A 26,847-nucleotide genomic window follows, 5' to 3' on the forward strand; every position below is an offset into this window, starting at 1 on the left:
TAGAAAGTGTAAGTTGGTGTGGATAATTTTCAAGACTTCAACTAATATCACATTTTAACTTGATGACATCACTTTGGACTCTAAATGAAGTGTATGAATTGATCGAAAATACTTAGAGAGACTTAATTTCAAGTCTGTTTTGCCGTTTTAGTCTCCATTGGTTTTCGGTTTTTTTTTTGCTAAGGATAATTTGTATTAAGCAAAAACAATGGTTACAATGAAAGAATCATTAGAACTGGCCTGGACTGTGCAAGTCTACTCAATACATTGTTAAGGCACAAATCTAAAATAGGATGCGTTTTGGTTTCGAGCTTTGATATGAAATCTGCTCTATTTGACTCGATAACGTCTACTTCCACCGTTGGTTTTCGGCTCAAACACTCGTGACCCACAATTTTTATTACGAAATAATAATTTCATAAAGAACTTGTGTGCTGGATCGGAGCATGTGTGGGGTTGGTTACTGCCTAGAGATTGATCTGACCATTTGACTCGATAACGACGGCTTCTACTCCAAAATTACTTATTCCCTTTGTCTCATTCTTTCTTCACTCTTACATCACTCAAAACTTTCTAATAAGCAGTTTCACCCTTACACTATGGATAATCGTCTCCGCAAAAGAGCCAGAATTGAGAGCAACGAATCTCAAGGTCAGTCAATCTTTGCTATGTACTCATGCCACCTCTAGCCGTCTCTTCAAATTCATTTTTTTCCCAATAGGAGTCTACTAATGGAACTTCTGTTACGAATCAATTCTTTGTTTACATATCTATTAAATTTTCTCGTCATTGTTTAATTTGTAGAAGTGACCAGTTTCGAATGGGAAGTCATAAACATGACTGTGCAAGAAGAAGATCTCATTCTTCGGATGCATAAACTCGTTGGGGATTGGTAAGAATTGACGTAAAAATAATATATATGTATATAGTTCACTAGCTAGGGCCATAGTGACTGTATATGGGGTGTCATGCGCTAGCTAGGAGTAAATGCGTTTGCATCACTGGAAGTTATATGCTTCACCATAAACAGGAATTTGTTCCTTCAATTCTAGGATTGTAACCTTCTCCAAAATTCACCATAAATTCATAAAGCACGCTGGGGGCCGGGAGGATTCTCCTTATTGTAAGATTTAAAATATTTGGAGAACACTATATGTAGTTAATCACTTGTAATCTCAACATAACATCGTTAAACGCAGAATGGGATAATGCAAGTATGCAACTAATCCTACAGATCCTTAATCACACATGCATGCGCTCTCTCCCTCTTACACACACAATGACACAACACACAAAATGTCAAACACGTTTCTTCTCCAACTTGCATTCTAGCTTCTCTTGTGTGGTAATGTGGTGTACGCACGTACGTATATATCTCATCTATTTGATGAATTTTTCAGGTGGACTCTAATTGCAGGCCGGATACCAGATCGGAAACCCGAAGAAATAGAGAGGTTCTGGATAATGAGACAACGTAAAGAGTTGTCCAAGTTTGAATTCTAAAATGGTCAACGATTCTACACTACATGGATCATGAGTTCATGACGTACACCTTAAGAAGAAATAAACTCCTTGCATTTCGTCTGTCTTCGTTGCATCTCTCTCTCTCAATTATTTTTTTCAAGTTTAGTGATTAGCTACTTCTAGATCAGAGTGTCGGACTTTTACGTCTAATGATATTTCTTTTCTAGATAATGCGTCTAATAAGTATTAATTGTTGTATGTCATATCATAGAGATCGTCACACCATGAAATCGGTTTGATTTACTAAGCAGGGGAAAAAAAGGTGAGATTTGAATTATCGATTCTCGTTGAATCTACACATGGAACGACTGGGATTTTGGAATTGTCAGGATTCCGACAACTCCAAAACCGGAATCTTTATATGAAATTTCGTAATAATTCAACCTGAACATTTTTTAAAATACTAAGAATAATCAATGGAATTCCAACCCCATATCTTCATTCCGATGCCATTTCCAAACATAATAACCGTCGGGATTCCGATATAGTATTCAAAACATAGTTCGTGATTCCGAACGGAGTCTCGGAGATATTTCAGTTTTTTAAGAAATCGGAATAATTCCGAATTTTGCTTGGAGTATTTTAAAGTTCTGGTTTTTGGAGCTATCATAATTATGAAGGGTTCCAAAATCCTAAACTATGATACAAAATTGCGAACCAACAACATCTTTAGGAGAGAAACCAAAAAAATACCAAATTTTTGAACCAAACCAAACACCAAACCAAAAACATCAACCAATTTCAAGAGAAACATCAAATATTCGACATCAAATGACGCGGTTTATCCAGTTATATAGCCTATGTGGCTTTCTCAAAACCGCGCCACTGAAGCCCATCTTAAATGCCCAAGCCCACGCGATTTTCCAAAAACCGCGCGATGTGTCGCACATCAATTTTTTTCTTTATTTTCTTTTCCAATCTCTCGCGTGGTTTTTGCAAAACCGCATGATTGAAGCCCACTGTTTAGCCCAAGCCTATGCGGTGTTAGAAAAGCCGATGGTTTTTCCAAAACCGCGTGAGAGATTTGACACAGCACCAAAGCTGGAACCAAATTTTGGTCGATTTAGTGTTTGGTTTGGTATTTTGTTTTATGTTTTCATCAACGTGTAACTCTCCTGAAGATGAAAAAATACCAAATTGTTGAAAATTTGATGTTTGATGCTAGGAAAATATTTCTCCTAAAGATGCTCTTACAAGTCCAATGGCTCTTAATATCTCCACAAATAAGGCTTAAAAAATCAATATCAACTGATATTAGGGGTATTAACAGGTAGAGTTCGTCTACCCCGAAGATATCTTTATAGGGACGAGATCCGCGATCCAACGGTCCGAAAATCAAAAACAAACTCACATTCTTTCTTTTCCTTTTAGTTTTTGATTTTCGAACCGTTGGATCGACATCCAACGGTCTCGGAACCCTCATCCCTATGAGAATATTCTCGTGGTATCCCAGGGCTAACGAGTATCTGATCCAGAGCCAAATAATGTGTATGTATAGTGATACAAGTCATATTAATAGGATTGGTGGAATTCCAAAGTTTCAACCCAGTTATTTGAAACAAAATGCACATTAAAACCCTTAAATTTACTTAACCTTTCCTACTTCAAATTAGATTGATGACTTGTAAGGCTTAAGACATATCCAAATAAATAACTCAACAAAGTTAGTGCAAATAACTAATTTTCTTATTGAACTTGTTAAAATTTAAATTTTAATTTGGGTTATTTTTCCAAAAAAATTTGGGAACATCTGCTTAATAGATGCATAGGCTTTGCGCTAAGGCTATGAGCAAGATGTCATACTTTGACTATAAATAACTAATAAACCATAAACCCATGATAATTCAAAAACCCAACACTATAACTATCACCATAAAACATGTCATAATATGATCATGCAAAGTACAAAATTGAAAACAAAAAAAGGAATAAATCTCTAAGACAATAGATAAGAACATCAAATGCCCATATCTACATAGCCTACAAAATTGTAATGAACTTTAAATGGCTTAAGATTATATGAAGAATTATTACCTCATTGTTGTAGGAACCGTTATGGTTGCACCGAATGATTTACAAACTGCGAAAACCCATGCGCAGCGGAATAAAGGGTTCTCACGATTTGGTTAGAAATCATACATTTAGATCAATTGTGATATCTCTGAAAATCCAAGATCTACGAAATCAGCAACCTCTTGATCTTCTGTTGTATTCCTATCCTTAGAATGGACGTTGTGTGGGCAACGATCTTCCAGCCTCTTCTTTCTCTCTTGGCCTCTCTCACTCACAAAGTTGGAACCAAATTTGGATCTCACTTTTCTTGAGCAAAACCTTGAGTATTTCGGCCAGAGAAAGAGGGTTTCTATTTATAGGCTACAACAGGGACCATGAGGAGAAATCAGGGTTAGGTCTCCTAACGGGCTTGGGCTTTCCATGTTCACCCAGAACACACGACCCAAGTCCGTCAACTAATGACTTATTCCACTAAAGGTCATTGTTGCACTACCGCCCTAATCCCAAATTACGTGTTACGTTTATGGGATCTATATTATATGCTTGTTGATCTCCCCGTGTTTAAGATATCGAATGCCCGTTGATTAAGTCAAGTTACTGACAACTACATTAATCAACTTCTTTTGTCCTTGAGTAGTACCACTCAACCTCATTGTCATGTCGGGTTAAATCCACCTGCAGAATTTACATGACAATCCTTATGAGCTCCTCAAGGGGACATCATCAACCCGACTTCCTACGGGTCACGGATTCCTTTTATAATCAACAACACACCCTACATACAATGTCATTACCCAATCCATCGAGTTTGTTGATTCACAAAAGAATCTCATTCATTGATGATTTAAAACAATGTACAATGCACATAAGTGCTCGTTATTATATCCGGATTAAGATGACAATCATCAATGATAACAGAGGTGTTTGTTCTCTTATATAGTCAGTATAAAGAGAAACAACCTCACTTGGTCTTGTTCAATACACACAAAGTGTACTAGTGTAATCTTGTAGTCAAAATAGACTAATACCATATTATACTACAACCGTACCAATAGTTTGTCCAAATTCATCTAGGTTGTGAACGCTTACTTATATTTTATAAAGTACTGATGATATGATCTTCTGTGTGTCACCACACACCATATCATCTACAACATAAAGTATTAGACGCATGCATATAACTAATAACATATATAATATGCATAATATTTGCTCATATGATTCTCATTCAAAATATAAAAAATTAGAGTTAATACAAAAGTAATACTTTTAAACATATAACACATTTATATTTAATATCATAAAAGAAAAAAATGGTCCTCTCACCCTTTACATAGGTATGCTTTAGCCATGGAAGCATCCAGCTCAATTGCTCTTTTTTCATCAGAAATTGTCTCTGTTCACAATTACCCATGGGTTATAATCTTTTATGTGGATGGATGAGCTTCGCTCATCTTAATTCTATTGAATGTTAAAGTTCATACTTCCACTACTAAAAAAAGGACTTATTATGACGGATGTTTTTTTTCTATCTTGATGGCTTTGTTGAAAACCGTCAAGATAGGTGTCCTAGTGATATTTTTATGACAGTTGTTGTGACATTGTGTCGTGTATGATACAGGCGTCAAGAAAATATAACGATTTTATGACGGTTTCCTAAACCAGTCAAGTTAGATTTTTTTTTGTTATGACAGTTTTGCCTAATTTATGACGTCATTAAGACACCCGTCAAGAAAATTTATGACACGACTGAGGTTAACCGTCAATACTCAGTAGAAGGGGTTGGTTTGTGTGTTTTGGACCCATTGAGTTTTTTGTTTTTCTGAAGTAGTCAAGACTCTAGAGAAGTCTATCCAAGTCACCCGAAAAGAAGGAATAAAACAAAAACAGAAAGGGAAAGAATGGAGTTCCCACGCACTACCGAAACCTCTTTTCTTCAAAGCCAAATTTTGTCTGTCTCGACCTTCTATTCTGTCAAAATAGAAACCCTAGCTAAGCCTGCTCTGCCATATCTCTTTCTCTTCTATTCCATGCTCGAAATCCTAAGAATTTTGGGAGGTCGCTCTTGTCAACTCACGGGAGAAGATCGATTTTTGTTGCATGTTTTGATGAGAAGAAAAATTCGTTTTTTGCGTGTGCCGAACTTATGGCAAACAAGTGGGTGTTTTTTTTTGTCTCTTCTTATTTTCATTCCTTTTGATCAACATTTTGATGTAAAAAATTTGGTCTTTTGAATGTTTTTATCCGAAACAGTTGGTATTTTTTTTTTTTGAAAAATATAGTTTTACAGACGAATTTTTGTTGCATTGCATATGTAAATGCTTATGTCGCTAATAAGAGTTTGATTCTGTGTTGTAGTTGGTCGAAATTATGTGCAAGTGTGGGGGTTCTGTTCTGTACATATTAGATGTTTGGTAAAATGTTAGATGGGGTTTCCAGTTAGCGCTCTGGTTTTATTAGAAAACTTTACCCTTTGGTTGTTCATTTTGTCACATTGTGTAAACAACAAGTGCAATATATATATGTGATGAGCTCGATTCCCTGAATTTGATTCAGAATCAAAAGGTTTCTTTTCAAATGGTGATGGGTTCGTTGTGTTTTTATCAATCTTAATTTCATGCATTTTATTGACATAGGAATTTAGTGTAATAGCAAATAACTTGAGAAGCTGCTATACCTGTTTTCATGCACATTTTGCGAGGGTATTTTTTTCAGCATGGGCATGTTGCCAAGCCATAGGTCAGGTCATGGCTTTGCTTGTTACCTATGTGTACTGGTGAACTTTGTTTCCAAAATCAGGTCCTGACTTATAGCCATAAGAACTTGATACTTAATAGTTTACTCTTTTTTGGGAGTATAGAATATCCTTGTCTCATGACCAGTAGGTTTGTACCCTTGTTTGGAATGATTTTTTTTTTCTAGCTTTCCATGACATTAAAGTTTTTCATTTGGATTTGATTTGCTTTGTTATAGTTGAACTTTTTGATAATTGTATGCACTTGTATAAGGAGCCCGGAGGTAGGACAGTAGCGGGCATTCCTTACCACTGCTGGCCGGAAGTCCCCAATGTTTTGAAGTAAGCTGGATACTCTTTCTTGGTTTCGATAAGAGTAAGTGATACTCCCAAGCCGACATTCCTTGCAACTGCTGGAAGTTTCCTAGTGTTTGCCATAAGTTGGATACTCCAAAGCATGCAGGTTATGATTATGTTACTCTTTATAGTGATGTTAGATTTGTTGAAGTGTTCACTTATTATGTTGTGATAATCGATTGAGGTGTAACCTCTCTCTCTTCCCTCTTTTGCAGCCCTATGGCTTGTCATACGGATCTCAATTTAGTAACGCCATAAGTTCATGAATCACAATTTCAGGGAGAACACAACAATTGCTAAGAAGGTAGTTATCTGCAATTTAATGCCTATTGAATTATATACAGTTAGTTAAATTTTATCAATTCATAGCCGAAATAATATTATATCAACTTAATGAAATGCTAATATATGGGTTGATGTTGTAGTCATTATTTTGGTTCCAAGCTATAACACTTATCTAGGTATTTTTGACAAGATGGTAGTCAATCTTTGTAATTAATGCTTGTGCAAGAAAATCTGGAATTTAGCTTCACAAGTGGTTATTGCATTGTGGACCATGCACCCCCTTCCAAGCTCTTACTAAGTTGTTACATTTGTGGATATTGTATGTCAGGTTTTCAACTTGGAAATGCATTGCCACATTATTGGTGATTATTTACGTTAAGATTAAGACTTGATAAACAAGTAGATACATGGAGCTTGCACAAGCAGGATTTGGTGTTTGGGTTGGAGGGGAGATAGTGGAAAATTGTTCGGTTGATAAACGAAAGAACCAGACCTAGCTTGGCAGGCTCATTTAGATGATAATATAGTTTATTAGAATATTTGTATGATGTGTTCAAATTTAATTCATTTTCGAATGTTTTGGATCATGTAAATTAGCATACAACTATTATAATTGAGAAAGTTTTCAAACTATATATGGATTATGTTATGGTTCAAGTTTCTACAATGGAGGTTGATTGTTTACAGCTCTAAATGCTTTCAACTATAATTTATCTATAGGTCAGGTGTGTATATATATATATATTTATATATTTTTAATAGTGGAAATTAATTTTTTTTTGAAAAAAAAATGTTATGACGGTTGTAGAAAATCAGTCAAGAAACATTGTAATTTCTTGACCTTTTTTCTTAAGAAATCATAACGGATATAGAGAAAGTGACACAATAAAGCTCCTCTTATGACGTTTTCAGATAAATATATGTCATGAGGTCATGTCTTTTTAAGACAACTTTTTAGTAACCGTCATAAATTTAATGACGGTTTTGGTAGACTTTTTATGACGCCCTCAGTAATGACGGTCATTTTCTCACCCAAAAGACGTCATCACAAGTGTATCATGACAATTTTTAGCTGTCATTAAAAGCCTCTTTTTTAGTAGTGTTCAGACATTTTCCTTCTGAAGTAAACCAATTCTAGTGATGGTGACGTTGTATGCTTGCCCATTATAAATGTGTTTGCAAAGCAAGTTACAACTTACAACCATCATCCGTGCCTTACCTCATCTAACAGAGTTCAGCTAAAATAGAGCAACAGTTTTAGTCTATCTTGAACTGTATGGAAAACTGTCTTGACCTTTCGTAGTAGTCAGCTGCTTAATAGCAAGAACTCTGCAATTCAGGCTGTCTCTAATGCTTCCGTGGGCCATGGCCATCCTGGACAAAACTAAAAATACTGCTCTCAGATATCATATATTCTGCTATATGCTATATATAGCAGTTCACAGATGGATGTAGCATTCTATTAAAATACACATACTCTTATCAACTTAATTTGGGAACAAAATAGAAATGATGTTTGCTTTTGCAAAGAATAAATTGAGGGTAAAAATAAAAGCCTAGTTCCATAAACGATTTTCACTAATGTTATTGGTAATTCTCTCGTAAATTAGAATTAACAAGTGCATATTTTTTCTGTGAAGATCCTAAATTAATGGGTCTAACCATTAGTAACATGCATGTGCAGTTGTGCACATCCTCTTAGTAATATCGATTAACTTGACTTCGATACCCTTCTCCTTCCTATATACAGGTTTCACATCACATTCAATAAGAACCAATAATTCTCAACTCAAAGCATTAAAAGGCTTTGGTCACGAATCAATAGAAATTGTAATTGTGGGAAAAAAAAAGGGATCATACTAAATCAAACATTAAAACGTCCTAATTAGTGATGATTCATTTAACAAACTCAAAAATGAAACTCAGAACACATTTGTATACACGATTGACAAAATCCAAATTGACTTACCTATGTAAAAAACTTTGATCATGGAGACCTAGAACCAAATCAGATGCGCTAACCTCGCTAATTGTAGACGCAATAGTTCTACCATCTTGATCACCTTCTCTAACAACAATCTCCACCTTAGCCTATATATACCACATGATCACCATATGATAAGAGCAGAAAAATTATCAAACTATGTAGCATTTATAAATATGTTATGATTTGTATCAATAACATCACAATAATCTTTCTTTTTAACCTTACAGATCCTAAACATGAAGATCCTCAAACCTCTGGCATTGCGTTTAAGATGAATGAAACGGATGGTAGCTTTTCTTGGATAAAACCAACGACGCCCGGAATCCAAGTTAAGTGGAAACTCAAGTATCAAATCCCTTTTCGCATCCGGTTCTCATCCTCTCAAATCTGTTGTTACTATAAAATTTGAGCCACTTGTCGGCACTAACGATCGACCCCATCTTTGGCGAGAAACCCGTTCACGTCAAGAAGCAGGGGGTATTGATCCACATGATGATTTTCTTAACACTCCAATAGAGAATACCAGGGGAAATTTGAACAAAGCTCAAACTGAAGAAGTGCATGATTGTCCTACTCCAGCTCCAAAAGATATGAATGTTGATAGCTCGGATCATAAACTTAAGAATTAGAAGAAAAAGTTTTGGGGTTGGTTTTCTATTTTCAATTGAAGGTGTTTTTTTTTTTTTTTTAAGGATTCGTAGTTTGAGACGATGGGAATGGTTTTCTATTTTCAGCTTAAGATTTTTCGTTTTTTGAGGATTCGTAGTTTGAAGCGATGGGTTTTTTTTTTTTAATCATTTTTTGTGTTTTAATATTCTGTAGGTATATCACGAATCATAATTTTGATGGGTGTGTAATTGTTTTCTCATAATTTTATGGATCTCGAAAACATATAACCAATCTCGAGCAAATTCAACGTTTGGTATAATTTTTAGTAAGGACTGAATTGTAAATAATTAAAATATTGTTCTGACTTTTTAATTTTTTGGGTACCTATTTAAAAATTGTGCTGATGTGGCCTTCTAAAATCGCATATGAGCATTTTCGCCCACTGTACAATAATAGTTTTAGATTGGTCTTGCACATTGCACATTAATATGCATAATATAGGTTGTGATCGATGTTGTGCCGTCTTATGCTTGTGCACACATTACATAAAGTTGCATATGGTTGTTGTTATATCTGGTTGTTTTATATTCTTTGTTTTTTCAATAATTAATGTTGTTGACGAAGACAATGCATGTTTTATCTTCATTCTTTTATCAGTTCATAGAGGATAACGATGCAACCTAAGCCCTAAGGGGCAACCCTGCTTGTCGCCATCCCTCACTGTAACGTAAGAACAAAAGAGCGTCGAAAAAGAGTTTAAGCCAACAAAAAAAAAATGATAAAAAGAAATTTGCGTTCACACGAAGGAGACTCGACGACACATGGAAAATTCTACACAGGCAACGATCAATCAACTAGATTTGTTGAAATCCAATGGATTTGGTATTTAATGTCTTTTTTTAAGAAATACGTTAAGTCAACACATTTTTATATTGTAGTGAAAAAAAAAAAAAAAACACATTTTTATATGATACACATTTGCCAATAAGTGTGAACAGTCACAACTCTCATATGGTGACCTCAAATAACCCAATCACACTGCAATAGTCCAGGTGTCCAACAACGTGCACACTTATTCGATTGTAAAAGTTATGATGTAAAAATTACGATTTGTTAATCTTACAAATGTAGGTAGTTTTTAGGGAGAAAGGGTTTGTAGATTGGATTTGAGCAAATTCTTGTGGACAAACTACCTACATATCAAGATCTCTCTATGAGAAGAAACTTGAATCAAGTCAAACGTAGTTTCTTCTCCTCTTTATATAGGGATGTCTGCGCTTCCTCTTCTCCCGTGTCAGGTCAGGTTCAAATCATTTGCGAGCCATGATGGCGAGTTATAGAGGTTTAATGAGCAGGTGCATGACTAAAGCTGCAGTCATGAAGTCAACAGTAATAACATACATTACGAGCCGTTGTTGTAGAACTGGGTGGCATGAGTGTTGGAGAGGTTGCTTCTGGACGAGGTTGTTACCCGGTCCAAGCCACTTTGAAGCGAGCTTGTGGAACGAGTACCTAAGGTCGGCTGGTAGTGACATCGTTTTGGAAGCGAGTCGCGTAGATCGCCTGCCTAAGTTGAGTCACTATGAAGTGAGCTCGTAGGGCGAGTACCTGAGGTCGGTTGGTAGTTCTATTTGTGCTAGACACATGTGTGGTATTCATTGGATGTGAATACTACTCCCTCATACAGTAACCATTTTGCATTTTGCATTTTAGAGAGTTCACCTTTTTGAGTTTGGTTCCTCTATAACTAGGGACAGGTATCAATCCCTGTAACTGTTATGAATTGCATACCACGTGTACACATCACTAATTGGCTTAACAATTGGAGTACTTGGTTGTCATTTGTCTTTTTTCTATTTTCTGGTTTTTACTTTAAATATTTTATTTCCTTTTGACTTCAACCAAACTTTGTAAATATTTGTGACTTCACATACATTATTTTATTATTATTATTATTATTATTATTTTGTTTTTTTTTGTTGAAATATTTAGAGAGTTAAGACATACCCACACCGGTTACATTGAAGGGCCATATCCTTAAGGCTTACATTGCCCGAAGGCTCTCGCCTAATCGCCATTTTGAGTAAACCCAACCGCCTCCATCTTGTCTATGAATACTTGTTTTCACTCCTCGATACACCCATCGTAGCACCACCTTATTTCTAGCTCGAAAGCTCACCTGACCCCAAAGACCCATCATATAATTACACAAAAAAGAAATCACAATCAACACTTAGTAGGATTCGAACTTGTAATCTCTCCCATGAGAAGATGGGTACACAACCAATTGAGCTAGAAGCTCAGTTCACCATTAAAACAACATAGCCATAAGCTTCTTCCTCCTTTGCTCCTTCCATCATGTTCATCTTCTTCCTCTAAGAATCCTCCAATTTGAGTTTTAAACTCAATTTATACATTTTGAAATATGTAAATCAAAGTTCAATATTATAAGGAATCTTTTTGCACAATTTCCCTTAAGTAGTGATCTTAATTTATGAATCTACATTTTTCGATTTTGATGGTTGAGAAATTGGATTTCTTCTTGAGGGGTGGTGCTAAGATGGAAAGAAGGTTGTGTGTTGACTATCAAACCTTTTGCGGTTATGCGTTGAGTTCAGAGACAACACTATTGTTTGCCGGAATTGCCATTTCAATGGTAGAAGATAGAGATCGAATTTTTGTAATAAAATGGGGTTTAGTAATAAATCGAAATACCAAGCTAGATTTGAATGTGTTTGTAGTGGCTGTTTGATTGTGTTGGTCTAAGCTTTTTAATACAAGGCAATACTACCACTTATACCTATGAACTTGCAATAAAATTCCACTTTACCTATCTGGCCCATTTCAAGCTCACTTATAGATGTGTTCATTCAATCAATCAATTGTTTTGCATTCATTATAAAGGCATCTCCAATAGGGGGTGTAAAATTACACCTCCACCTAGGCTCCACATAGGTGACATTAGGATTTTACACCTCTAATTGTATTCTATTGTATAGCCTATAAATATCCACACTTTATAGGGTTAAATTTCGTGTTGGAGAAGTGTATTGAAAAATTAGATTTATTTTAAAAGGTTGAGAGAGGGTTAAAGAGGTTGAGAGAGTCCGAGAGACGTTACATACTTATACTAACCTTTAATAAAGATATGGATGTCCACAGTTATAGAAAATGGGACTTTAGGGACGACATATTATAATCTTGACATATTCTAATTAAAATTCTAACTTTAGAATTAGAAATATGCAAATTAAACTTGGATTACAAAACAAAAGATAAGAATATTGCCCTTTTTCGATAGAAACCGCTTGGTTTGAAGAACTTGAGACGTTAAGATTTAAACCGTCGGTTAGGCAATGACCTAACCCGAATCTTGAAGGTGTACCTCGACCACAAACTGAAATCATAACACCGGTGTTCGTCATAATATAAATTGAAAACAATAACGGTGACTTGATGTGCGCTTCTTGGTCGCTACTATCAATATCACCGTTAATGTCAACAAAATACTATTATGGGTACTCCTAAAACATATGCATAAATTGAGGCTTGATTGCTACCGAAACTTAAAACAGGATTTTTATTAGGGCTTACTGCTACCAAACTTGATAGCTACGAAACTTGGAGAATTCCTCAAAAGGCGAATAGTGGATCTATCAACTAATATTCTTATTACCTACGAGTTGGAATATATAACACGAGAAAATTGAAAGATTCACAAAAAAATTCTAATAGATAGAACAAACCACGATTTTGGATTTGGAGTTCAAGTGGAAAAACGTGGAGATAGAATGCCCACTATAATGCCCAAACCTATAATACGGGACCCGGCGGAACTTTATTGACATTTGGGTTGAAACATAAAATTTTCTTCATACTCTAATTTACAAAAAAAAAATTCTAATAGAACTCTATTGGTCGCTACTTTTATGAAACAACGGTTTACTCGTGAGATAGAGGTCCCCCATAATACTTCAAACAAACAACTTGAATGTTCTAGAAACCGTAAATCATCAAAACTTAGCTTTAAACATATCGAGAAAGCGATCTCCTAGCATTCTTAACCCAATAATTTCAAATTTGAAGTAACCCGCCGGAGAAAAAAATGAAAATTAAGCTTCTTCTTTGAGAAACTTTTTTTCTTTTAAATACTAATTTTACCCCTCCATGTCATTATAGATATAAAACATAAAAAAAAAATTATTTTTTTAAATACCGAGAGAGATTGTTCACCCCGAGTTGTTATATTAAAACATAATAAAGAAATACTAGATTGGATGTAATTATTCATATCCAAATGGACATATTGAACATATCTATATACACTATGAGAAGTGTAAAAAATTAGATTTTATATGAACAATATGCGTTCAGTTTAAATCACATTTTAAGTGACGTCTAAGTTAAAAATCATTAGAAACATTATGTTGAAATATATGAGCAAATTGATTGTTCTCATATGAACTAATATTGATTACTGGTATAACACCCCATAACTCATGTTATATATACCCCCTGCCCCAAAATAGGTATTTGAACAATGACAAAATAAATTGTTTTTTTTTTTTACTAATTTTGCTTGATATAAAAACATAAAAAAAAAAAAAATTACGGTTTTTTTTCTTCATTGAACATTGATTTTCATATCCTATGCACAAATTATGTTGTAATAATAATGATTGTTCATGGATGGTTGTAAAATTTTATGAAACATGGGTTTCAATTGTGAAGGTATGAACAATATTGATGTAATTGTTCATACCTATTTGGAGTATGAAAAATTAAATAATTGTTCATACTGATCATACATTATGTTGATATATGAACAATAAATAAATATGAACAATCTGTTCATGATTGTTCATAATTTATATACCGGATTGTTTCGATTGGTCTAGACCGTTTATTATTTCGCGCCAAGAGTATACTTGATAGGAGTATATTTGATATTTCTTTTACCCGGCCTCTTGTGAGTGTTTAAAAACGCGTTGAGAGTGACTTTTTCGTTCGATTTGTCTTTGAGAGTCACTCTCATTGCTAATCTCATATCTTATTTTGGACTCGGTCCGTCAAATTATAAGATTCCAACTGGCCCACACGTTCAAATGGTTGAACCATAGGGGTGAGCAAAACGCGTGCTTTTGGAAATCATCATCTAATATTCTTGGACAAAATGGCCATCAAATTTCCACACTTGGGCCTTTGCTTCTGCCTTCCAGACGCTTTTTAAACTGTGGTCAAAGTGAAGTGTAGCAGCTGAAATTCCTTTTTATTTTCTCTCAGGTCAAAGTAGCAACTGAAATTGCAACCATGTAATCATTTGAAAGGTGGTATATGGTTATTATACGTGGGGAGTTAAACTGACCCGATGGTAGTTGGATATGTACCCGATCCAATTCTGTGCATCAATATGGAGCAGAGCTAAAGTGAGCACCAGCTTCTCCTATCTAGTAACAAACGCCAATGCACATTACTGATTCTGCATATAAGATGTGTCTCGATTCACAGTGCATTCGAGTATTCGACACTCTTCAGACAAGATAATGAACTTACCGTTTTATCATACAGTATTCTACACACATTTGTTTATGCTAATGCACACAATGGCTTCCTAAAAACAATTTAGAAAATCGTTCCCAAGTTCCAACATAATACTTACTTTATTTAACCCAACGCCAAATGGGACGTGGTCTCAGATTAAATGAAAATAGCATTAGGCTATCAAGTATCAAACGCAATCCATTGGCACATTTGAAGCCCATATTTGTTGGGGCTCCACATGGGTTTTCTATCATAGTCAACGGGCGTAAGGGGTAATTACATGACATCATTCCTCTCACGTCAAACTCACAATTTCTCTGTTCAAGCGTAGTAACGCGGACGAAGGTTTGAAGAATCTTCATGGTGTGCTGCTTTTTGCATCACAAATAATAATAATTTCCAATCTGACTTTCTACTTCCTACTCTTTCATCCTTAAAAGGACAAAAGGGAGAGTGAAGAGAAACGAGTGAGAAGGAGAAACATTTTAAGGAGAAGAAATGGTCAGCAATGGGACCTAAACATCACTCAATCTATACTCGGATACTCCCTTATGACCAAAGACTGGTCTTTGCAAGAAACTCGTACACTCGCTTTCCTCAGTCAAACTTCACAACCTCATCCTTTATAATCCTCTTTGTTTCAAACAACATGTCTCTCATTCAAGACCAAAAAAAATTAAGTGCAAACCCATACCTTCTCTTCTTCTTCAGGTTTCATTCTTGTTTTCCTTGTTTACTACTACTCTTCATTCAAAAATTCTAGTACCCATCTCTAATTTTGGTAACTAGACCAATTTCGAGAGAGATCTTTCTAGAGTGATCTTTTGTGAGTTTAGTCGTTTTGGTTTCTAAATCGCAAAACATACTAGCACTTGCGTCTATGTGTATGTGCATATACAATCTGAATTACCCAATTCAGATTTGGGCTACTTGCGTCTTCCTAGCTTCTAGTTCGTGGTGCAACTTCCCTCTTGCTCCTCTCAAATGTCAGATTCATTTTACTGACAAGAGCTAGCATTGATGCAAACACAAACTCTTTAGAACTATTTGCATCCCTCCAAACTTGCTGATCAACGTAAAAAGAAACTTCAAGTCTAGAAATGGAGATTAGCAAGGATATTAAGCAAAAGCCTTTGATCAATGAGCTAACCCAAGGGAAGGAGTTGGTAAATCAGCTAAGGTTGCACCTTAGCCCCACTTCTCCCACAGGAGAGTTACTAATAGAGAAAGTACTTTCATCCTTTAACAAGGCTCTTTTGATGCTCAATTGGAATGGATCGGAGGCGGAGGCGGAGGCAGAAGCTGGGACGAAAAGAACTAGCGTTGCCATGATAGAGTCACCACAGTCCATGAGCCCGCGAAGCGATGATTCAGACTTGAGAGATGTATATAAGAAAAGGTACATTTGAATAAGGATAAAGAGATAAATATTTACAAGCAGCTTGATATGATTCAGAGACCCTTTTCTAATTGAGTTCATCTGAATCCCTTGTATGGCTATGTTGATATTAACTATGCACTTATGCAGTCATTAACTTTGGACAAATGTTGCAATTGTTTATAGGAAAACAATGCCTCGATGGACAGAACAAGTTCGCGTCTGCTCTGGGACTGGGATAGAAGGTCCCCTTGAAGATGGTTACAGTTGGAGGAAGTATGGACAGAAGGACATCCTTGGAGCCAAGTATCCCAGGTGAGAAATCTCTCCCCCCAATTTATCCATGAAGAACATTACACTTAAAAGGCACAACTTATCATCCTCAAAGTCAGAAATTCTGTCAGCTATATATAGATGATCATCTAATCATTGGCCAGTTAACAACCTTACATACACATGGACAATAGTATGAGTTATATATATCTCTTTTTGACAGAGTCTCATCTCTCTGTATACATATACGTACACCTACATTAATTCCAAAAGCTGCCCAACAATCGACCTTTACCCTTTAACGAATTAAGCTATGGCCCCAAAGTCTTGTCCCTTTCAAGCTGCTTTCAAGCCTCCAAGAAAGGTCGTAGTCTGGACTCTGGATTGCCCATTCTTATTCAGAGTGTTGTTGAGTTCATTACGCACATATTCATCATGACGTCCGTATAGCATCTGATACATATGTGCCTTTCTGTATTTAGAGCCACAAATATGTATACTTGGATAATTTTAAGAACAAAATGATCAATAAGAAATAGAGTACCCATATAACGACATGTATCAACATAATCGGATGTATGTTTAATTCATTGTCATGTTAGGCATGTGAATAACTGTGTACTAATTGGGGTTCAATAACTTGCAGAGGCTATTACCGATGTACTCATCGAAATGTTCAAGGGTGTCTGGCTACAAAGCAAGTTCAGCGATCCGATGAAGACCCCTTGGTGTTTGATGTCACTTACAGAGGAAAACATACCTGCAGCCAAGTGTTCCCTCTAAAGCATGCATTAAGTGCACCTCAGAAACCAGACCAAACAAAAAATCAATTGCAACCACTGGAACAAAGGAAGATAAACCAATCAGAAGAGATCCTACAAAAATTCCGGACAGAACTTAAAGTTAAAACAGAAAACCAGGATATCCGAGAACTGACATCTTCAGTGTTTTCATTCCCCTCAACGATGTCCACTGAACACATTAAGTCAGACAATGACATCTTCTCATTGGCGTCACTCAACAATGCTTACATGGTCAATTTATCTTCTTTCACATCCCCCACCACATCCGAATCAAACTACTACTCACCATGCCAAATTAACAGCACAGGAGGTAGATCAAATTTCCAAACATCGGAATCTGACCTCACTGAGATAATCTCAGCTGCTACTTCGACCACAAATTCTCCAGTTTTTGACTTGGATTTCACACTTGATCAGCTGGACTTTGAGTCGAATTTCCCATTCGATAGTCCCTCCTTCTTCAATTAAGTTTACATATTCGTAAGCAAAACACAAAAAAAAACACTCAGGTGAGCATTCCTTCACAACCCAGTTGCAGTTGTCTCGTTGATTCCTAGCTTGTCCAAGATGGGAGAAGGAAAACAAATCGTAGAAGATAGTTGATTGTAATGGAAAATATGAATACTGGGAGCCTTCATAACATTAGCCACAGGGAGTTTTGCTCAATGAGGTAGACATAAGATTGTACTCACTTCTTATCTGCTGCTGCAACTTCAATTCATCTTAGTTTTGCATTTTATTTTTTAGGCTTTCTGGAGAAAATTAGATCAGAAATAGTGGATAGTCTGTAATGTATTTCAACAATTGTTGTGACAATTTGTTCAATTTAACAGTAGCAATAATACTTTCTTGGGAGTATGCTTTCGAGAAAGAAATTTAACAGTAGCAATGACACTTTCAAACAACAATGTAAAGGGGATAGATTTTTCCAACAACAATTACCATGTATCAGAAAACTGATTGCACTAATTGAATATTTACATATTGCAATACATGATTGATACAAAAACAACAATATAATACAGACAAGTAAACATGTTACATTCAAGATGAACATGATACCATATTAATGCTGAAAGATAAAATCAAAACAAATGTTTACATTGGATGATCAATCTCTTACCTGGTTATAGTGCAAGAACCAGACAAAAAAGAAACATGATAATCCGTTGTGATCAAACAGAGGACTTTTTCTCGTTTTGGATTTCTGAAACTTCTCTGTTGCTCTCATTTGCATCTTTAGCTTTTCTCAAAGCTTCTCTTAGTCCCATCACAATGAACAAGTTGGTGAGAGTAAGAAGTGACTCTGCTCCACCGTGTAGCCAATCGACATTAGACAAAGAAGTACCATAATGCACCTTAGCTGCCCCAATCACATAAAGCAACACGATTACATATAAGGCACAAAATATCCCCAAGCTTTCAATACATATTAAATCTTGCTAATTTACAGAAGCCTTACCATATATGCCTGCCGGAACTACTCAGAGGAGGTTGCACCAAGACAAAGATGAAACAAATCAGTCAAGATGAAAGGATAACCATTGAACAGATACCAGAGACAACAAGTGAGTAAAAATCATGCTATCTTGTCTTTAAGACGAACAGGAAACGTTTAGCTTCTGACTCCAAATAACACAGGTTTCAAGCATAAATATAATTCAGAAAACAGGGAAATAAACAAATCTTCTTGTACATTGTTTAAGGCTCATGGATCATGCACACAGTTATCACCAATTCACCATGCATTAAGTCGGAAATAGGATAAGATTTCCACCATAATTACAAAAAAGTATTTTAAAAAACAGACCAAGAACTTCTAAGAGGGAGAAAGGAAGAAAAATGAGAGACATTCAAATTTATTACAGTCCAAAAGTATAATTGAAAAGTCATAGGAGCATCTTGGTGAGATAATTTCTACAGGTTACAAGGGCAGGCAGACCTCATATAGACAACCCCTCTCTGGACTCCAATCTCATAAGCCACAATGACGCCAACACAAGCTCCTATATGTCCAGTGGCCAACTGTCAAGACTTGGGAGGTTGGGCCCAATTCTGATTCCCACCTTCATTGGGGAAAAAGGGAACTTAAGGTATTAGGGAATAATCTTCTAACTATCAAATAAAAAAAAAACTAGCACTATCCATGGTTCAATAACACTCGTCTTTTTCTTTAGCTGTGTTGATATCTCTCATATTCTTAAGGCAATATTCTGTGTTTCTCAACAAATTTTGGAATGTAAGAGCACTGTAAATCTGAGTTTGCTTTTCCTCATAGGGTAGTTTAATCAGGGCAAGTGAACATTTGTAAAAATGGTACATATCATTGCATGAGAAAACACCTTGTTTCAAAAAAAATTAATGTGCAAGTTTCAATCTCATAGTCGTACGAATTGGTACAGTTATCTTTTTCTCCTTTCAGTTTAATAAAACTTCATTAGACATCGCTAATATTTCCAACCAAAACCTTTAGATATACAAAAAAAAACAATGTAATCTTCAGGGGGAAAAAATCAGACTTCAAAATATATCCTGGTGCTGTCTGGACAATGTGCGACACGGATAGAGGAGTAGTTCATCAAACAGCCCCACCAGATCAAGTAGACGACTCAAAATACCACATCTCCCAAGGCTACATCTATACCAAAGAAGTAATACTGGAATTCTTAAGTACACTACCACTTAATACATATAACTTGTTCCTGTAATTCTGTAAACACCATAATTCCCTTAATGGCTTGACCCCTCTTTATTTCCAATCAGATTTCTCGGAAAGGAACTCAAAGAACTATAATCATTCTTCACTGTAATAACACAGAAAGACTATGACATAAAAAAAACATTGGAAGAAACTTACTTGTGGCACCAACAAAGGCAAGTAAGAAGTAGAATCCAAAGAGGGTAAGTTTTGGAGCAGTCTTAGATTTAGTGATGAAGTACAAGAAACCAATATAAGGAAAGAGAGAAGCAGCAAAGAGTTGTGAAGCTATACTCTGAGAATCAATGGTGGGTGCCCATGGATCAACTGGAAAAACCCCACATACTATTGCACTACTTCTCTTACTAATGAATCTTCTACTTTTCCAAGACTTGAAATTCTTGCATCCTGTAAATGGGGTTTTCTTGATGTTTAGTGGGGATCCAAGAAACGTGGTGGTTTTACTTAGAGACTGCAAACAGTTGATCATTTTCACTTAGCACCTCTGCTGCTTTCAGCTTATCTCTATGTCGTTCTTTTTTTTTTTTAAGATTGTTTATTTCTACTGATCTACTACTCCCCAGAGTTATATTAGAAAAAGCACCATTGCCTTATGGGCCAAGATAAAGTAGCAAAGCCCACAACACCGTTTTATCTTACCCCAAAAGGCATTAGATCATTTCATTTGTTCATGAGAGTAATTTCCATTGGTGATTTAATTGGGCACATCAAATTGGATTGGGCAACCCACAAAAAATAGAAATATTACAAGTTTGTCATCAAAGTCCAGACCCAACAAACCAGTTCAACCAGTCTCGCCATAATGAAACTCTCATATCGTTTCAGTGTACACTGAAACGGTCTTACCATGTCGTTTGAGACAAAACTCGGGTTTTTAGCTAAACAATATGACGTGGTCGTTTAGGCAATCCCCAGGATAACATGATGAGGTCGTTTAGGGACTCTCTTGGGCGACATGGTTGGATAGTTTGGACTTAAAAATTTGATTTGTTTGTCATGAGTTCATTTTAAAAATCAACTTCCACTTAATCAACCCAAACTCAAAAACAACTTCATCAAGCTTGGGCAAACTCGAACTCAATTTTAATCAACCCAATATTCCACCCAAACTCTAAAAAAACATTAAATTTGAAGTCATCAAATTTAATCAACCCAATCTTCCATCCAAACTCGAACTCATCAAGTTTGTATTGAGTTTGATATGAAGTCATTATGTTTGTAATATTTTGGTTGGAGTCATTCAAAAAAACACTTTGTTTTGAGTTTGAAATCATCAAGTTTAATCAACCCAATCTTCTACCTAAACTCGAACTCAATTTTTGTATTAAAGTGGTTAGATTGGACAACCAAATTCAAAATTTCTTGGATGTAAAACTCGAACTCGCGAGAGAGATGATACCGCTACAAGCGGTTACAAAACAAAATTCTTTGTGGGGGGGAGGGGGGAGGTATTGGGCTATTTCTATTGGACTTAGTTGTTGGGATTGGGCTGAAGGCTGCCCAATGCAATTTTATGAGTGCCTAATACAAAACCCTTTCCATTTTCCTTGTTAACCTACTATTAGAGTTTTGACTTTTGAACAATAACATTGGCCGATGCAAATTTGGAACAGGGATTACGCCCCAAGGACAAAGCCCAACAATAGTTTCACAATAAATACAAGACTTAATTAAATTTCGACTCAAAGACAAAACCGAGCTGACATCAACAATCTTCATTAATAATTTTGGTTTTAGGACAAATCGTGCTGTCGTTATCATATGTATGACAATATAAATTTATACTGTTATTTTTACATATGTATAAACTTAAATATAAATTTACACAGTATTTAGCATATATATATTTATATTTACATATGACAATGTACATTTACATAAGAAAATTTTAATTTACACGGTATTTTTCGCAATTAAAGAAGTTTGTAAAATTATATTTATATGTTTTGTGAACATTTAAATTTATATTGCTGACGTCAATGGTCAACCCGTGTTTTTGTCTTGTAATTAAAATTCATAGGGGTGAATTTGGAAGCCATAAGAATAGAATAATTTGTAAATTGATTGTTCACCTTGTAAACGAGGCCCATTTAAGTTGGGTCAAAACTAATGAGATTAATTAGTAAATGGGCCTTCCACATGGGACCAATCATTCCACTATACAGCAAAACTAACTTAAAACTCTTTTTCGATAGCACGCACAACTAAAACTAGATTAGCTTGAGACTGGCAACTCCTCTGCAACCTACCTGCTTCATACTAATATACTACTATATACTAGCATTTAGTCTCGGCTCTCGAGTGGTTGCTGACATTTATCATTGAAATTGAAAGTATGTAAGTTGTCCACTGAAACTGTTTTGTTCTTTATTTTTTTTTTCCTGCGCCGAATGTTACCTTTAGAAATAGATTTGACAAGGCACTTATTATTTGCCGATCTGGCATACAACAGAATTCACAAGAGATCGTCCTTTACTATCGCAAGAACGTAATTTTCTCGTATTGGCCCAACAAAAATGATGGTATGAAGTATGAACCTATGTGCCAACTGCCAAACTTTATTTATAACTATTCCAACCAATTTATAAAAACAAACATATCTGTCTCTCCTTTTTAATGAACTGAGTGCAGTATAATAGTAAACTTTTTGCTTCTTAAAAGATCTTTTTTTCTTGTTGAGTTGGATAGGAAAATAGCTCAAGTTGAGACAAATCATTTTATTTTATTTTTTGTAAAGAGACAAATCATATTAACTTCTATGAGTGTCAGAACCTACTCCCGTATCTTTAATTGGAGTTGAAAAGCAAACAAAATTGGTATAAAATGTTCTTCTTCTAGATGAAATTGAGCGCAGAGAGTACTGCTGTTACATCAATCTATGTCCATGGTTGTTGGACTTTCAATGTAATGGAACATGGAAGCACTCCATGAGACCACTCAACTTTATAGTTTCCCTCATCAACATGCCAATGCAAAAACCTTCTTGTGTATGGTTAGTATGGATGAAGATCACCTATAATGGGGGCGTGGTGCCCACTGCCACTAATAAGTGAGTGAATCTAATATGCCCGAAGCTCTTCTTCCTTATCTTTGGGATGATGCAAACTGTCGTCAAATAGATACAAACTAGAAAGTTGGTTTATATGGATAATTTCAACGTTCTGTTTTTTTTTCGCTGAATAAATTTTGGAAACTCATTGGCGCATACCGCTGTCGGGTTATGTTCAATCAAACAAATTTCCATTACAAATGTGCATAATAATTTTATAGGGACTTCATAATTTAGCTAGCATCTAAATTATATTTTAAAAAAAATTAAAAAAAAACAAAAACATAAATAAATAAATAATAATTTATCCAATTAAATAGCTAAAATCTAATATAGTAACAAATAAATAACAAAAAAACTGATTTATATTTCCATAATAAAAAATAAAATAAAATAAATAAATAAACCAACGCCCAAAAAATTCACCTTCTTCATTATCAATGGGCACCCTTATCAATCTCATCTTTTTCTTTTTCTTGTTACAAAATTTAAATTTTTATCATTTTAGTTTATATTAATTTTGAATAGAAAAAAATATATATTATCGATTTATTGACTTGAACAAATGTTTGGAGAAAGATGAATAGTCTGATTATGAAAATGGTGTAACTGAAGATGAAGATGTAGTAGAAAAGAAAATTAATAAACCTGATTCAACTAGTTTTTGGCATTATAATTTTTATTTATTTATTTTGTTTGTGGAAATAGTAGTAAGTTTGTTGATTTTATGATTTTAGTTATTTTGTTTCTATGTTTGTTTTTTTTTAATTTTTAGAAAGAAAAAATGAGATTTGGATGCCATGTAGTAAATAGAGTATCAAGAGAGTTATAAGAGAGTGAGAGAGTGAGTAGACACACTCTGTATATAATTCATTTGAGAGTGCATTCCAAATTTACAATTCGACTGAGCAAACAGGCAACATAATAAGTTTGTAGACATACCACTATTTGATGTCCACAAGACAGTAGGTCCTGATTGGTGGAGAGGCTGCCCAAAAAAACTATTTATCTGTTCGAAAAAACTATTTATCTAGTCCACAAAGTGTTTGGACCAATGAAAAACTGCTATGTGGACAAATCTGTCAACAAATTGGCTCTTAACAAGCAAATAGATCTCAGAAAGGCATTGCAATAATTTTACAATGATGTAGCAAAGCAACTTTGTGGTGGTTGACAAACTTTGCCGTCACAAGTGAGAAAAGGTATACAATAACCCTACAATAATGCAATATGTACAAGACAATTTATTAAAGTCTAAACAACTCACTAACCCGGAAAACAAAAACAAAAGCACAATCATACAAGTGTAGAAAACTGTAATAACGTGAAAGGAAGAGAAGTGGAAAACTATAGTTTTATACACTTGAGCATTGGTTTTTCCACTTCAGTGTCACCTCACATAGTGACTTCATTGATGACCCATCTTCCGTCAACACGGTACCTGCAGCACTCTTAAGGGCTTTCATTTTGTTCCTAAGTTTCTTTCCTGCTTCTCCTTCCATAAGTCCCTTAACAACTTTGGCTATCTCATCTCGGCGAACTATGCCATTTTCATCGAATTTAGGCCTTAGCGCAACTTTCATATAATCGAGCATCACTGCATTCATTTTTTGCTCGGCAAATAGTGGCCATGCAATCAATGGTACACCATTTACAATGCTCTCTAGGGTCGAATTCCATCCGCAATGGGAGAGGAACCCACCAGTCGAGCCATGGCTAAGGACTTGGACTTGAGGTGCCCATGAGGGTACTACTAGGCCCAATCCCTTGGTCCTTTCTACGAACCCTTTTGGTAAGAAATCAAAAGGGTCCTTAGCACTTTGGGCACTAAAATATGAGGCATTAGCTGCCTTTTCACTTGGACTTCTCACAACCCATAAAAACCTCTGCTCACTCATCTCTAATCCAATGGCCAATTCGTTCAATTGCTCTTTAGAAAGAGTCCCACCGCTTCCAAATGAGATGAACAGAACAGAGCCATGTGGTTGCTCATCCAACCACTTCAAACAGTTCGAACCATCAGCTCCTTTATTGGTCGAGCCACTTTGTATGAGTGGTCCAACAGGGTAAATTGGTGGTCTATCCGGTTTTTCCTCTTTCAAAGCCTCAAAAGTATCCGGTTCTAAATCTACGAAGCTATTTACCAAAATACCCTCGGCTAATTTGTACCTGTTGGAATGGTGTAGGAGCCATGTATAGGCCTCGTTCTTCCTATCTTGCAAAGGGTCCAAAAAATCACGTCCATGGAGTGGCACGCATCCAGGCAGTTTCACAGGTTCGAGCAGATCTCTGTACTCGCACGAGTACATCTCATCGAGTTTCGGCAATTCAAGAAACAACGACAATGCGTTTGCCGTAGAAGGATAAAATATATATGATGGGAGCTTGAATTCCTTAGCAACATCAAATGCATCTGTACCAAATAAATCAACAACCAGCGCGACAACACGCTTATTATCAACCATCTCCTTCAACACTTCCCTTAAAGAAGATAGAGAACGAGTAACCGTGAGGGAGATACGTGTTTCAATCTTGACGTCACCCGATAGGTCGTCAAAATTAACAGGAGGAAGAAAAATGTAATCTATGGAATCAGGAAGAGAGCCTAGGACAGTTTTTTGAGCTTCTGAAGGAGAACCATCACTAGGAATTGTAAATGTAAACGAGAAATCGTGGCGGAGGACGAGCCGCTTAGCGAACTCAATGAGCGGAATGAGATGTCCCATACCTGGAGTAGGCAGAACAATTATGTGTGGATTTTGTTGAATTTCTCCCATGGTTGTTGCTAGTTGCTACACAGTGTTAAAGTGAGGAGAGGAGATAAGCATACAAGAGCTTTTATAGAGGTTGGGTGTCGTTCTTGTAATAAATGTTTGTTTTGTTGTACGTTTGCGGAAATATATCTGGAGGGCCATGGACTTTCCATTTGAATTCTATTTATCAAGAATTATTATACATGTCCATGATTTGTAGATGTTGAACCTGTACTGCATTGTATGAATGTTAGTGTGAATCGTGATGTCAGTCTAACGTGATTCTGATATCATAAACCATCACATATCTAAATTTAGTAGTAATTCTGTTCACTTGCTTTCAAAGGAGGGTGGTAAAGTCAAAGATGGTTCTCTTGATTTTCATTATCCTTAATTACTGATTTACTGTACTTCATGAAACTCCAAATATAAGAAATATGGATAACTCACAAGTTTGACTACTATTTCCTCCGCCATTGCTTGGCCATAAGAGTATTCCGAATGCAAGCAACTTTTTTTCTCGACGTAAGGCTATTTTTCCTATTTGCTATTTTTCTAGTGAAAAATAAGAAAATGTTGCCCAATACATAGGTGATTTTAAATTTCGGACGGAATATTTGATTTCGTTTGAATGCAAAAATCGAAAAAACTGCCCGACAAAATGAAACATCCCGTCTAAAAGAAAAAAAAACGAAAAAAAGTTGAAAAAACACGTGGGACAGAATATTAAACATACCGTCCGGAAAAAAAAACTGAAAAAATATAAAAAAAAAACACACGAGACGGAATAAAACATTCCGTTTGAAGCTCACAACTCAATAA

The 26,847-nt window shown here is 35.6% G+C and overlaps 4 protein-coding genes and 1 long non-coding RNA gene across 8 annotated transcripts; 3 read left to right on the forward strand and 2 right to left on the reverse strand.

Annotated features, from left to right (window-relative positions):
- Nucleotides 1–531: 531 nt before the first annotated feature.
- On the forward strand, nucleotides 532–1,695 carry LOC147513311 (transcription factor TRY-like). Its single transcript, XM_086599534.1, has 3 exons — nucleotides 532–651; nucleotides 805–892; nucleotides 1,401–1,695. Exons 1-3 carry the CDS (start codon nucleotides 600–602, stop codon nucleotides 1,501–1,503), a joined length of 243 nt encoding a protein of 80 aa, XP_086455660.1. The 5' UTR covers nucleotides 532–599; the 3' UTR covers nucleotides 1,504–1,695.
- Nucleotides 1,696–5,430: 3,735 nt separating this feature from the next.
- LOC147513312 (uncharacterized) lies at nucleotides 5,431–7,570 on the forward strand. 3 transcript variants are annotated; one of them, XR_015217370.1, is made up of 4 exons: nucleotides 5,431–5,694; nucleotides 6,511–6,734; nucleotides 6,844–6,932; nucleotides 7,242–7,570. It is a non-coding gene; the product is annotated as an uncharacterized LOC147513312 (long non-coding RNA). The 3 variants fall into 3 exon arrangements; XR_015217369.1 differs by having other exon boundaries at nucleotides 6,546–6,734; XR_015217368.1 differs by having other exon boundaries at nucleotides 5,431–6,734.
- A 7,899-nt stretch (nucleotides 7,571–15,469) lies between these two features.
- LOC147513313 (putative WRKY transcription factor 41) lies at nucleotides 15,470–18,442 on the forward strand. Its single transcript, XM_086596351.1, has 3 exons — nucleotides 15,470–16,449; nucleotides 16,615–16,743; nucleotides 17,348–18,442. The coding sequence occupies exons 1-3, from the start codon at nucleotides 16,151–16,153 to the stop codon at nucleotides 17,970–17,972; spliced, it is 1,053 nt and encodes a 350-aa protein (XP_086452477.1). The 5' UTR covers nucleotides 15,470–16,150; the 3' UTR covers nucleotides 17,973–18,442.
- On the reverse strand, nucleotides 16,802–20,762 carry LOC147513314 (1-acyl-sn-glycerol-3-phosphate acyltransferase). 2 transcript variants are annotated; one of them, XR_015215396.1, is made up of 4 exons: nucleotides 20,362–20,762; nucleotides 18,967–18,984; nucleotides 18,628–18,867; nucleotides 16,802–17,154 (listed from the first exon to the last, which is right to left on the reverse strand). XR_015215396.1 is itself a non-coding variant. In XM_086596352.1 (3 exons), exons 1-3 carry the CDS (start codon nucleotides 20,690–20,692, stop codon nucleotides 18,680–18,682), a joined length of 537 nt encoding a protein of 178 aa, XP_086452478.1. In that variant the 5' UTR covers nucleotides 20,693–20,762; the 3' UTR covers nucleotides 18,408–18,679. The 2 variants fall into 2 exon arrangements, 1 of the variants encoding a protein (XP_086452478.1); XM_086596352.1 differs by lacking the exon at nucleotides 16,802–17,154 and having other exon boundaries at nucleotides 18,408–18,867.
- A 3,741-nt stretch (nucleotides 20,763–24,503) lies between these two features.
- GT72B1 (UDP-Glycosyltransferase superfamily protein) lies at nucleotides 24,504–26,291 on the reverse strand. Its single transcript, XM_086596353.1, has one exon. The coding sequence runs from the start codon at nucleotides 26,047–26,049 to the stop codon at nucleotides 24,628–24,630; it is 1,422 nt and encodes a 473-aa protein (XP_086452479.1). The 5' UTR covers nucleotides 26,050–26,291; the 3' UTR covers nucleotides 24,504–24,627.
- Between the last annotated feature and the right edge of the window lie 556 nt (nucleotides 26,292–26,847).

Source organism: Coptis chinensis, chromosome 3, assembly GCF_015680905.1.
Source record: "Coptis chinensis isolate HL-2020 chromosome 3, ASM1568090v1, whole genome shotgun sequence".
Taxonomy (NCBI): Eukaryota; Viridiplantae; Streptophyta; class Magnoliopsida; order Ranunculales; family Ranunculaceae; genus Coptis; species Coptis chinensis.

Coding starts and splice junctions, on each gene's coding strand:
- LOC147513311 (XM_086599534.1), top strand. CDS start 600: ATGGATAATCGTCTCCGCAAAAGAGCCAGAATTGAGAGCAACGAATCT. Junction 652..804: donor TGAGAGCAACGAATCTCAAG/GTCAGTCAATCT, acceptor TTTAATTTGTAG/AAGTGACCAGTTTCGAATGG. Junction 893..1,400: donor CATAAACTCGTTGGGGATTG/GTAAGAATTGAC, acceptor TGAATTTTTCAG/GTGGACTCTAATTGCAGGCC.
- LOC147513313 (XM_086596351.1), top strand. CDS start 16,151: ATGGAGATTAGCAAGGATATTAAGCAAAAGCCTTTGATCAATGAGCTA. Junction 16,450..16,614: donor AGAGATGTATATAAGAAAAG/GTACATTTGAAT, acceptor AATTGTTTATAG/GAAAACAATGCCTCGATGGA. Junction 16,744..17,347: donor CTTGGAGCCAAGTATCCCAG/GTGAGAAATCTC, acceptor AATAACTTGCAG/AGGCTATTACCGATGTACTC.
- LOC147513314 (XM_086596352.1), bottom strand. CDS start 20,692: ATGATCAACTGTTTGCAGTCTCTAAGTAAAACCACCACGTTTCTTGGA.
- GT72B1 (XM_086596353.1), bottom strand. CDS start 26,049: ATGGGAGAAATTCAACAAAATCCACACATAATTGTTCTGCCTACTCCA.